Raw genomic sequence first — 13881 nt, 5'->3', positions numbered from 1 at the left:
TTCCTGCCTTCGTGAAAGCTTGGACCACAATTGAGACTGTTATATCAGCCCAGGCATCCACGATCCATTGGCAGATAGTGGCGTAAGTCGCCTGGCGCTGTCTTGGTGACTTGGTGACGTGATGTTCGCCTTCTTGGCCCCGTCCGCACAAAGCCGATTTTTTGGGTGAAACCGCATAATGCTACGGCCACACCAAACACGTGTAACGTGCCTAACTTGACGCTTGATCATTGTGTGTCACAAAAATGGTTCAACGCGCCAACGCGCCTGTGGCTGCGCTGGATTTAGGAGTCCGAGGTAGGAAACCCAAACGCCGCCGTGTTTGGGTGCACGATAGAGTTTAGATCGGGTTAGATTAAATAATCTCGGATATAAATAACAATAATCGGGTTAAATAACTTCACATGGTGTGTCTGGTGTGTTTCCAGCATTCGTAGTGTTGATCAGCAGATAGTCTGCCAAGACGTTGAGGTTGCTTAGCAACCAGAGACGCTGTCCATGCAAGTGAATGGAGCGTTCCCTCTTCGTCATAACTATCAAACCAAACATCCTTCACATTCAACGAGCGAACCTTGATGAAAGTATAATGCACATTTCTCGCTAAAAATGCTTTCATAAACGCATTTATTGGCGTAACTATGTTACTATTTCCACCCAGAATAAAGAAAGATGTTGGCCGTATGCTTCTGTGCAAGCGTCACTACTCTCTGCCAGTGACGTCGGGTCAAGCTCCACGCTGATTTGTTCAATTAGTAGATGGAACAAGGAGGTGTCCGATAGGCGGAGATGAACAGCGGGAGTGGCCGCCAGCGAAGTTGTGCATGGTGGGAGTTGTTGTCTTCAATCCACAAGCGCCAAAAAGTCACTTTCTGCCTTTTCTCGGTCAAGACGGCACCAAATTAGAATTTTATTTTATTATTCGACTACATATAGGACCCAATTTCAATACATATTCATGCCTCCACCGGTGAAATGCTCCTTTATAGCATGTTCTTATTGTCATTAGTCCTTAGTTACGTGATGCAAAAAAAAAAACATTCATTCAATGACAAGTTGTGATAATTGACAAGGGTGGCCAGTGGTATGAAAGTAAATCTGTCTCATCAGATTTTGAAAATAAAAAGCCATTGAATTGTAAGCACTAAATATTTGTGCATCGAAATAACGTATCTGGATTTTTTGCAAATCAAATATTTTACGTTAAAGAATTCTACTTGAATGTTTTCAACGTTCCCAAATTCAACACGCCAAATTCAGCAATTCAAAGTATGAAATTCACTGTTAACATCCGGGGACCCGAGGAAGAGCAAATTGATCCTAGAGGCTAGATCACGGTCAAGCAAGGAGAGCGAGCGGGAATAAGAGTGTCACTCGTTGGTTACCTGACTCTGATAGCGGATGTGCAAAGCAGGTTTTAGCCATGTCCAACGGCAACGGCTGTGATGATGGGTCTTTGTTTCTTGATACAAACATTAATCATAACAGCATTTTACACAGTAGCCTAATAATATAATAGAATATAATAGAAGCGTCTTAGAGTACCATATTAAGCGCTTTATACATTTCATTTATTATTATTATTATTATTATTATTATTATTATTATTATTATTATTATAATAGGAAATGCTCAAAGGTAACTCAACGTCATTAAACACTGACAGTATTTTTTTATGGGGAGAGAACAGAGAAGCAACGGTGGTGGACCGTACTAAACGCCCTATCCATTGTAAGGGTCTGTAAAATGCTAATCAAATCAAATCGAATGTATTAATTAATCACAATTAATAACAAGGTGAGGGGGGGATCTTATGTTTGATTTATTTATTCATGTTATAATGCACACCGTTGTTGTTTTTTTACTGCAGTATGAAATAAACGATTAACTAATGTCTGTATGTGAAGTATGTGTGTGATTGCAGTGACTTGGCTGGATTCGCATGCAGTGTAAGGGTAGCCTAATTGTAGAGCCCAATTTATTAGGGCACCAATTTGGGGTGATCTGAGGTCCCTTTGCCTACGTTTGGTGTGATGCTGGTGCAATCTGATGACCGCTGCCCACTGTGGAACGAGAGCACAGAGCCGACAGTATTGCGCACTCTGAGTGGCAACTGAAGCGGCAGCAGCCTGTAGTTCCAGTGGAAGCACGGCGTGCCTCGGGTAGAAGCGCCTGACAGCAACCTGATTTAAATATGTCATCCTCATTTCAGCGCCGACAGTTTTTGCCACCACAAAGGCATATCAACCGTTTTGCTTTAGCCACTTTAACGTGCGCCCGGTGTCAAAAAACAAATCCACCCATTCTGAGTGATCGCTGACAAACGCGGCCAACGTTACCTTTAAATCTCATGCCTGTCTATGCTTCAAACGTGCATGTTGCAGAAAATGTGCAACAGCGCTCCCTGGGGTCACACAATTCGGTGGGATGCAGAATTCGTTGTGACAGCCGTTGCCGATGGACATGGCTCAAACCTGCTTTGCACATGGCCAACCTTAATCGTAACCCTAACCCTTCTCATTAACCACCCTCCTTTGACTGTTTCTCGCCTTACCCTCTACCTGTAACGCCTCTCTCTCTCTCTCTCTCTCTCTCTCTCTCTCTCTCTCTCTCTCTCTCTCTCTCTCTCTCTCTCTCTCTCTTTTGAACTCTAACCTTGTATCCATTTCAGTTTCTAAAACTATATCTCTCAACATTCAACGTGCAAAAGTACAACTTTGTACAACGCATGGTTTTTGTGTGAAAAATCTAAGCAGACACTAATTTATCTTGTGTGTGTGTGCATTTGTGTTCAATGTCTTGATACGATCAAGCTCTTTTCTTTTACATTATGCCTAATCCGCGTGAGTGTGTGTGTGTAAACTCTAATTAACCACAGTGTTATGAACGGTGTTATGTCTGTTTTGTGAAACCTGGTCACACAAATGTGTGTGTGTGTGTGTGTGTGCGTGCGTGCGTGCGTGCGTGCGTGCGTGCGTGCGTGCGTGCGTGCGTATATGTGGTGTAATTAACCTCAGTCATGATACCTGCTCCTAAGTGACTTTGCGCCTGCTGATTAGAACAGCTGTTCTACAAGAACAACATGGCCTGCTAGAATCCACATCGGAACACCCTTCTATTGCCTTCTATCCTCCATCCTCCGGTTTTCCATTCAGCTGTCATGTTTCTGCCCCTGCATTCCTCTCTTTCCTGGTTCAGTGTAGAGAGATCTGACTCTTAACCCTCCAGCTCCTGATTGGTGTGTGTGTGTGTGTGTGTGTGTGTGTGTGTGTGTGTGTGTGTGTGTGTGTGTGTGTGTGTTTGTGTTTGAGTGTGTGTGTGAGTGTACCGGTATGTTTATCAGTTGTGGTAACCCGCTACCCAAATGAGCCGGGTTCCACAGACAAACGACACTTTGGTGTGCTGGATAAGCCATTGCCGGCATTTATTAACAATCCACTTCAATCAAAACAACCAAGTAGACGCGGTTTCTAGGGCCTCCGTGGGCCTCCAGGCTCTCTCACACCCGAGCGCTACCTTCCTCCTTGCTCTCCCGTGCTGTGCTGTGCTGGTCCTCCTTTTAAGATGGCTCCGGTGCTTTCGGCCAGGTGTCCCCCAATCACCCTGATTGGGGTGCCGAAAGGGCTGCTCTCCATCGCCGGCTGGTGGGTGGGGGTGGTACACCCCGTCCTCCACGGTACCCCGGGCCCGTCCAGGCCGAGGACCACGTGGCGGGATGCCACACAGTGTACATGTGTGTACATGTGTGAGTTGTGTGTGTATACACACACAACTCACACATGTACACACAAGTAAGTTAGTGTGTTTGCTTGTGTATGCGTGTGTATGTGAGTGTGTGAATATATATGGATGATAAGTATGTAGTTGTGTAGTTCTGTGTTTGTGTATGTGTGTTTGCATGTTTTCGATTGTGTGTGTGAGGTTGTAAAGATGGAGATGGTCATGTGGTTGTGTATGTGTGTGTGTGTGTTTGTGTGTGTGTTAATGCTTGTATCTGTGGGAGTGTGTCTTGTTCCACCATCTCAACACAGGGCTATCTTGGGCTGAAGTTCTCTGAACTGCAGAATAAATCCTGCATGGCCCCTGGGTCTATTCCAGCTGCTGTGTATCACTTACCTTACCTTCACACAGAAAATGGGCCCCAAGCAGGCATCAGAAATCGCGCCCCTGCTTGTGTTATTTTCATAACTGAGTGGGAAATACTCAAACCGTGTGACATCATTCCTCTCATGCGACCCACCCGTGGCGATCACATTGAGGTCCAATTATGCCAGTGGGTAAAGAGTAAAGGAGGAGGATGATGTGGTGCTGGACTGGATTGGATGTCACCATTGTTGCCCCGGTTAGTTATTTTCTACTTGCGTGGGCGTTGAAGCCAAAACAGGGTGTGGTGGAGTGGTCAGTCTCCAAGCTTTTCTGTTCACATGACAACCGTTGCTTGGGAGTCTAACGAATGACAACGCCAGCGCAATCAGTGACAGCCCCCCCCCACCCCCCACCCTTGAGTGTGGAGGTTAGGGGGTAGGGCAAACTCCCACCCGTAGAGGCTTTGGGATTTGCTGTTGTTGACCTCGTGTTGAATTGAGCTGCCTGTGAAGTTCAATGACTTCTTGAAGCGTTGATGCCGGGTTTTTCAAACAGCAACAGCTGGTTGATTATGGTATGTTGTAGCATCACTCGCACAAAGGATATATAAGCTGCCTGCTGTCATAGCTCATATGAATACAAACGCAGAGGAAACAGCCAATTGCACCAATGTACAGAATGGATCCGCCCCAATGGGGGCACGCACCGTTTGATCGAGTGCTTTTATTTAGTTTGTCTATATTAACAGATATCATTCAAATTGTATCGTTCTGGCAAGTGTGGACTTAACTGCCATTAGATAAGCATTTCCATTTAAAACCCTCTTTAAAAGGAATATCTCAGGTGCACGGCAACAAGTAGAAGGAGATATGAGATATGGGCTATGGCCGTCAGTCAGGAAGAGCTTTACACGTGATTCAACAGGGAAACATGTATTTTGTGTTTCTCTTTTTCCTGTCTGGTGTGTTTGTGTGTGTGTATTCCTGTCCGTCTATCCTTGTTTGTTTGTGTGTGTGTGTGTGTGTGTATGTTCCCATCCATCTGTCTCTATCTGTTGGTTTGTCCGTGTCTGCTTGTGTGCATGTTGGTGTGTGTGTCTGCCCATCCATCTGTGTCGCTATCTGTCTGTTGGTCTGCCTGTGCATTCCTGTCTGCACTCCAGTACCAGATCGGCCAGCTGTACATGATCAGCAAGCACAGCCATGAGCAGAGTGAGCGTGGCGAGGGCGTGGAGGTGGTCCAGAACCAGCCCTACCTGGACCCTGAGCACGGCCAGGGACAGTTCACAGAGAAGCGGGTCTACCTCAACAAGTGAGTCCCTCTCCCCATCCGCCAGATGCCAACATGCAGGGGGTCATGTTTATCGATCTCAATGACGGATCTATTCCTCTCTGTTGTTCCCCAACTACAAAATATCAGCATGTTGCTCTGCAGTGATTTTAGTTTGATTATAATGTTCACACTATTAGAACACTGATACTGTTATTCAACGCATTTTCTTTACCTTATATCAAGGACATATGTTTGAAACATTGTAGAGTGTGTGTAAACAAGGCCAAACTGAAATAAATCAGCTCTCAATGATCTTTTGAGATTAAGAAGCAAAAAAGAGGGAATAGGCCTATGTAACATTAACTTCATTGTGTTTATCATTGTGTGTGTTCAGCCTTTCTGAAACAAATCATTCTTTATTTACAATGGGTTATGAATCGATATAAACCTAAATAGGCAAATTAGAATGTGTGTTTTTTTGTTGTCGATTTCGGCAAGCTGATCATCCATTAAAGACATACCTTCAAGCAATAAACCCTGTTGCAATGGATTGTGAAATCCCAGCCGTGCTATGCTGATGCAACAAGTCTAACTGAGGTGAGCCAAGCCAGCACATGTTTATGTAAAAAGGCCCTAGTTATGTATGGAGGGGCTGGGTAGTGTAGTGGCGATGGTGTTTCACCCCCAGCAATTGCCAATCGCCATAACCTACATGTATTCAAATATCATTGAACAAGAAGACTTAATCACCTGTGTCTGGAGTTGCTTTTGATGAAAGTGTCTCCTCCTAACTGACTGAAGAGATAAATAATTATTATCTCAGTGTCCTTCCAACTCTCCCAAAATTGTGAGTAAGTAAGTAGCTGAGTGATCTTATTCCCAAACACAACTATTGAGGGTGAGATGGTCAAGGCTAATGGTCATCCAGGTATATTTGTACGATAAAATATGTTACCAGACATGCTTTTAAAGTTAGTGTAGAAAGATTACTAAATAAAAGAAAAACAAAAAAATTATCCAGATGTTGAAACAATATGAAAAATGATCAGTCACACCGACAGTAAATTAATAAAATTAATTAAAAGGTATTGAAGAAGTTATTTAAAGAATCATGCCGAGTGCCTGAGTCCTCATGCCCTCCACAAACAGGGTGTGCATCAACTTTTGACTAAATCAGCGACACACATGCGCTCAAACATTCCTGTTTTCTTTGATGAAACCCCTACCTGAGGGACATGAGCTGTCATCCTACCACCATCCACAATCTCCACAAAAAATCAACAAACCAAAAACAGCAAACATGCCTTCATCCCGGTGCTTCTAATAAGCTTGATCCATGCCCGGATTGTGTAGAGGGGACATGTATCATGTCCTCCCTTTATGCAAACACACTGAGCTTTATGGAGCTGCTGTCATCATCAGTTGTCCTCTATAACCAAGTTAAATGGATACTTTCTGCCCAGTTATCCCTAACGTTAAAGGGAGAGCCGTCACAACGTGTCAACGTCTACGCTCCATGGCGGAGGATGGTGGGAGATATCGTACTTTTTTATTAGAGTCGTTCCAATACCGATACCAATATAGGAAATGTCCCTAATACTAAAAAGCAGTATCGGGTAAGCAAGTACGCAAGTAGTAGTTTGATTGAGGAATAACTTATTTTTCAGTCAAACTAGATAAAAGATTCAATAAAATTCATTCTCTGTACATTTATTAGCATTACATTTTCGTCTTTTAGCAGAGGCTTTTTATCCTAAGTGTCTTGTATTGGCTGGGTCAGCAACAAGAGATAAAGGACTCAAAAGCACGACTCAGGAGGCAAAAGGTTGTAGAGAGAATGGTCTTTACTAGAGGATTGTTCGGTACAGGGGAAATAAGTAGCTCAGGCAAACAATCCGGCAGGGAGAAGGCTTGGGCATAGTGGGTCGGTACACAGATAATCAGACGTACATCAGGCAAACAATCCGGCATGGAGGAGGCAAAGTTGAAGTCAGGAGTCAACAGGCATGTATCAGGAAACCAGGGTCCTCATGTATCAACCACGCGTAGGGAAGGCTTTCAATTCTCTCTTACATTTGAAATTTAGGATGTGCTTACAGTACAAAAAAAATGTGTAATCATCAAACATGTGCAAAGCAATCATATGCACGTCAATAAGTAATCTATCTTGATAAATCCTAACTGTGCTTAAGTACCATGCTCATGCATGCTTAGCCAATTTGCATTCAGAAACACCTCCAATTAACCATGTATGGTCACAGACTTCCCTTTCCTTACCAAGAAAAGGTAAGTCAGGGGGCCCCTGCTGGAGCTTCTGCCATGTGACCCGACCCCGGATAGGCGGTTTGAAGATGAAGATGAGGACACAACGCATCCCTTTAACAACCATGTGAATGTCTTTCTTCCCCTCACCGCTATAATGGCAAAGAGAGTGAAGCAAAGAAAATTAACTTCTCGAAATGGAATGGAAATGCTCGTAAACAAGGTTGAATTAAACCAAAAGTTACTTTTAGGCTCACTTATTGCAGGAGGCATTACAAATAAAAGAAAGCTTGCTGCATGGGAAAAAATGACTGATGCCGTTAATTCAGTCTGGTCAGAAGAGAGAACACTATCAGGAGTAATGAGACGCCCAAAAAAGAGTCGCAGCCCACAGACGTGAGACATCAGCAACATGCACTACATTTAAAAAATTCTCACAGCTTTATTTTATAGGGTTTGACACCAATTTGTCTGTTTAAATTAGACATGTAATATTATTTAATTAAAGGAAACACAGGAAATATGTGGGTGTTGATTGCTTAATGCATAGTTTGACACTCTTAAATGCTTAGCTTTTGCTTGCAATATCGCTATTCTACCCATAGATTCTGTTCGTACGCATGGCCAGAGCTGTGCTTATATTTACACACATTCCTAAGTATAAGTACATTTTGGTCAATTCAACACTTTTCGTGGCAATGGTCGTGCACACTCCTTACGCCCAAATCTGTGCGTAAGAATGGTTAATAAATGAGGCCCAGGAACCATGGATATCGCTAGGAAAATGAGACAAACTGGCACAGAAGAAAGGAAACAGTAAAATACTAAAGAAAAAGGGGAATGTTGATGAGGGACAGGTGAAAACAATTAAGGTGCGTGAGGACAATCAGGGAAACACAAGGAGAGGGAGTGAAGACAATCAACGAAGGGGGCGGTTGTGGCACGACTTAGAATTAGTACATTCTTGTCATTGTAAGACCCTTCAATAAGAACAAGTGCTATTAGTAGTTACTAGTTAATAATGCTTGATGCTGTGTGTATTTTTTCGTGTTTTACAAAGGGTTTAACCTGAGGAAGGCCATTCAACACTGATAGCATTCATATCAAAGCCATACAGGGTTAATAGTATACAGCTGTTAATATAAATAAATAATATTATGTCGTCCCCCCCAAAAAATCATACTCTGTATCAGCACATAGCACGATGTTCTAGTTTAGGTATCGGAATAGGTATCGGGAAGGAAAACATGGTATCGGAACATCTCTACTTATGCAGTGTTTTTTTCCTGTTTATTCAAACCTTTATTTCAACAGGGTAACCCATTGAGACCAAGGTCTTATTTTTAGTGGTGCCCTACTAAAATACAACAATACAAAGTTTAAATAGATGATGAATGTTAGCAGACATATATATCAATAAATGTAGTTTTATTAGTGAATGATACATGAATGTTGCAATTGTAATTTTGTATTTTTTGATTTTAAAGATACATTCACAAGGAGAAAATTTACACTTTTTCCTTGTTTTCATGTCCACACTTAGCACTCACAATACACCACCTAAATACATAACTCACCGATTCCAGCAACACAGCTTATACTGTTTTTGTAAGCTCTTTTACTATTTTCATGGTATAATAATGGATTGGATTGAATTTATATAGCGCTTTTCTAGACACTCAAAGAGGCTTTACAGTGAAGGGGGGACCTCACTAACCACCACCATGTTTTCTGTGTAGTTGCTGTAGAATGGGTCGTCCACTACACATGTTTTTTCAGCCTAACACACACCCAAAGAATACAGAAATACACAAACACACATCCATCACACACACACTCACAAACACACACGTCAAAAACAGACACACACACAAACACATTGCCACACACATATATCATGTTTTTCACAAGTCTAACGAGAGTCTGCAGTGTTTTCAATAGCTTTGGAGCATCATTGAATACCGTCAGCTGTGGCTTCTAAGCCAGAGGGGCGATCTCCTCTGGTGTGTGTGAGTGTGGGGGGGGGGGGGGGTCAAGGGTGCCTACTGTGTCTGGAAAATACCTTGTTACTCGCTGTTGGTTGTATGATCGACTTCACATGTTGGGGGTGGTTTTGGGAGGGACAGTACTCCATAAATACACCTCTGTGTATTTGTGTGTGTGCGCGCAATTGTGTGTGTGCATGTGCGTATGAATGTCTGTCTGTGTGAGTGTGTGAATTTTGCATGTGTATTTACAACCACACATGTGTGCATGGTGACCTTACACTAAAACTGGCCCTTGCCACATAATGCACCCCTATAGGTATTATACATAGAGGTCTAAATCAGGCCGCAGGGACGAGGAGCTAACAGCCAGGGGTGTAATTTGAATCCTTCAAGTTATGGAAAAGCTATGCTGATGTCCCAATGCCTACTTGACCAATAAAGTCACAGATCTGTGAAAGGAGTTTCCAAAAATACTGGAGTATGTTGTTGAACCTATCTTGTTTTAGTGGCTCACGTTCCATTTATCATTTGGATAGTAAGACTGACCCCAGCGTCAGTTACACATGAGTATATCCTTTCCGTATTATACTGAGTTGTATTGTATGTATTCCTTGATTTTTTTACTAAATGTCTAACGCATACATTTGTATGACTATCATAGACTGCTGTGCTGTTGTTTATTTATTTATTTTTCTAATTTGAGTCTTTGAAGCACATTTACTAATAGAATGCCAATGGGAGACACTAAGTGAGATGAAGGTGTGTATCCGATGCAACCACCGGACAATGGAAAATAGCTGGGGACAACTAGGGAAAGTTCTGTGTGTGTGTGTGTGTGTGTGTGTGTGTGTGTGTGTGTGTGTGTGTGTGTGTGTGTGTGTGTGTGTGTGTGTGTGTGTGTGTGTGTGTGTGTGTGTGTGTGTGTGTGTGTGTGTGTGTGTGCGCGTGTGTGGGCGCGCGTGTGTGTTGGAGGGACAGGGGACGGGGGATGGGAGGGACTAGAGGAGGTCAGGCATGTGCGCACGATGGCTAATTTGAGCAATCTCTGTTGGACCCTCCCCCCTCCCCCCTCCTCTCTTTTCTCACCGCCCACAAACCACCTGCCACAATCTAATAGCTGCAGACTATGTATAAATATATGTATGTCTGCATTGGAAAAAGTGAGAGGGTGGAGAGAAAGAGAGGGAAAGGAAGAGAGAGGGGTAAAGAGAGAGGGATAGTGAGACAGAGTGGAAATATAAGAGGGAGAATGAGAGGGATAGGGAGCACGCCATTCTCTCTCACATACTCTCTGCACGGCAGAGAGTATGGGAGAGAGAATGAGAAAGGGACAGAGAGAGACAGAAAAGGAGTGGGGAAGAGATAGGGAGAGTTAGAGAGAGGGGGAGAATGGGAAATGGATAGAGATGGCAAGAAAGAAAAATAGAGAGAGTGATGGAGAGATGGAGGGAGAGGAAGATTAACTGAGAAAGAGGGATGTAGAGAGATACAGAAACACACATACACCAAATTATGCCAAACATTCAAAGAAAAAGGATGTAATTGTTTTCCCAAATCGAGTCAATGTTAAGTGAATCTTGGCTGAACTAATAAACCTGCCCCAGTGGGTGTAACATTAATATCAACGTGTTTCCCTACCCCTGTATTTGATGTCTGGAGAAGGTAGTCGCATGAAATGGGTGATAAGGATTCATTTTGGATGGAGGAACTCCATCTATTTTGGCTTACACCATGAACAGTTTTTTTCTTTATCTCTGTATCTCAGTGCCTCCTCTCCAATGTGTTCATGTTCTTTGTGGCTGTTTGCGTTACACACCACTCAACCCTACATCCTGTTGTGTTTCTCTTAGCAAGCTGCCCAGCTGGGCCAGAGCCGTTGTCCCCAAAATCTTCTATGTGACCGAGAAGGCTTGGAACTACTATCCATATACCATAACAGGTAGTACTCAACTAGTAATACACCATAACAGGTACTACTCAACTAGTAATACACCATAACAGGTACTACTCAACTAGTAATACACCATAATAGGTAGTACTCAATTAGTAATACACCATAACAGGTAGTACTCAACTAGTAATACATCATAACAGGCAGTACTCAACTAGTAATACATCATAACAGGTAGTACTCAACTAGTAATACACCATAACAGGTACTACTCAACTAGTAATACACCATAACAGACAGTACTCAACTAGTATTACATCATAACAGGCAGTACTCAACTAGTATTGCAACATAACATGTAGTACTCAATTAGTAAAACACCCTAACTAGAACTACTACTTTCGATACACCTTAAAAAGTACTGCTCAACTAGTAAGACACACTTACAGGTATTACTCAATAAAAAATACACCCTTAGTAGTACTAGTATTGCTAGTTAGTTAGAGAAGGACAAACATTAAACAAATCTTTCCATTGGTAGTAGCTCATTGATTTTATCTTACATTTTCATGCGCTCATTTACTCTCTTTCTCTTCCTTTCTTCCCCATGGCTCCTGGAATGAATGTACTGCTGGGCATCCAATCAGAATACACTGTGAGTATTTTCAACTGATGATGGGATGCACACACACGCACACACACACACACACACACACACACACACACACACACACACACACACACACACACACACACACACACACACACACGCACACGCACACGCACACGCACACATTGATAAATTGCCCCATGGCTCGATTTCTTGTCATTCTTAAGGATCTGAGAGGTAGTCATGAAATAAATCTGTGCTAATCAGCCATGCTTGTTGACAGGCAACATGGATTCCATGAATCCATTAGGCCAGAGATGCCTTGAGTCAAAAATGTGCCTGGGAGAGGTTACAATTTAATGGCCTCATCTCATCAATAGGCAGGCGCAGTAAACCTCTCGGCTACTGTCTGCAAACCATTTAATAATAATATTAAAGTATATACAAATGATATAACCTTGTTATCTTATAACCTTGTTTACATTGTATTTAGTTCATTCAATAGTTTGTATTCATTTTTCTTGCACCCGTTGATAATATCCTTACATCTCTCTAAATGAGTGCCAAGTTAGTTAGCATTTGCAATGACCCTGCAGCCAAAAACATATGATTCGTACTGATGCCATGCTAAGCTCCTGACTTCTTTACTATGTTAAATCCATTAGTTACTTATACTTCGGGCAATTATTTACATTTATATTCAGGGCATTTAGCAGATGCTTTTGTCCAAAGCGACTTATAACCATTCATACACACGTTCACACACTGAGAGCATCAACCATGACAGCCAGCTCATAGGGAGCAGTTTGGGTAAGCTCCTGAGCTGGTGCCATGCCGTAATTCCGACGCCTCATTGTTCCGATGTCTCAATGGTCCGAAATATTTTTACCCATTTGATCGACATGCCACTATGCCGACGAAAACGGAACCCATTGTTCCGAAGGGCCGTTTGTCCGATAAGTCAAACAAGGGGCACATTAGGCAGACGGTTCAATATGCCGAATAGGCCTACATATAAAGAGTTTTATACCTCTCTCTCTCTCTCTCTCTCTCTCTCTCTCTCTCTCTCTCTCTCTCTCTCTCTCTCTCTCTCTCTCTCTCTCTCTCTCTCTCTCTCTCTCTCTCTCACACTAAGCACCAAAATACAACCTAGGACTACATATTACGTTCACGATGAATATTGGAGAGCAAAGTGACAAAAGAGAGAGAGGGAGAGAGAGAGCGCGAGCGAGGTATAAAACTCTTTATATGTAGGCCTATTCGGCATATTGAACCGTCGGCCTAATGTGCCTCCTTTTTGAAAAGTCTGACAAAAGGCCCTTCGGACCAATGGGTTCCGTTTTCGTAACATTGAACCGTCGGCATAGTGGCATGTCGATCTAATGGGAAATATTTCGGACCATTGAGACGTCGGAACAATGAGGTGTCGGAATGACGGGCAGGCCCCCCTGAGCTACTGCCGCCACATTAGTTGTCTTGCGTCCTCGCAGACATGTCCATTTCCCCCTTCCTCCCGGCAAGGCTGTTTCCAATCATGGCTAACCCTCAAGTTTCTATGATGTTCATTCCCCTTAGTCTTCTTCCTTTGTTGTTGCTGCCCTTGATTTAAAGGTTTCATTCAAGATGCTTGGTTGATGCTCCTAGTGTGGCTTCTAATGATCATGCTCAATTTAAATTAAATACTTCTCCTGAAATAAATATTATGCTGAGGACAAAATATGCCATGTACCAACACCGTTGTATTACTCATTATGCATATTAAACAAATCTACAAG

General features: G+C 42.8%; 1 protein-coding gene across 1 annotated transcript in view; it reads left to right on the top strand.

Annotated features, from left to right (window-relative positions):
• Window positions 1-13881, top strand: part of pitpnc1a (phosphatidylinositol transfer protein cytoplasmic 1a) — a 49905-nt gene that overhangs the window by 15352 nt on the left and 20672 nt on the right. The window contains exons 2-4 of the mRNA XM_056580809.1: window positions 5246-5394; window positions 11456-11544; window positions 12144-12151. Coding sequence (XP_056436784.1) covers window positions 5246-5394; window positions 11456-11544; window positions 12144-12151 — 246 coding nt within the window. The remainder of the gene's footprint in view (window positions 1-5245; window positions 5395-11455; window positions 11545-12143; window positions 12152-13881) is intronic.

Source organism: Gadus chalcogrammus, chromosome 2 (assembly GCF_026213295.1).
Source record: "Gadus chalcogrammus isolate NIFS_2021 chromosome 2, NIFS_Gcha_1.0, whole genome shotgun sequence".
Classification (NCBI taxonomy): Eukaryota; Metazoa; Chordata; class Actinopteri; order Gadiformes; family Gadidae; genus Gadus; species Gadus chalcogrammus.
The sequence above is the reverse complement of the archived record's forward strand: the minus strand, read 5'-3'. Positions and strand labels throughout refer to the sequence as shown.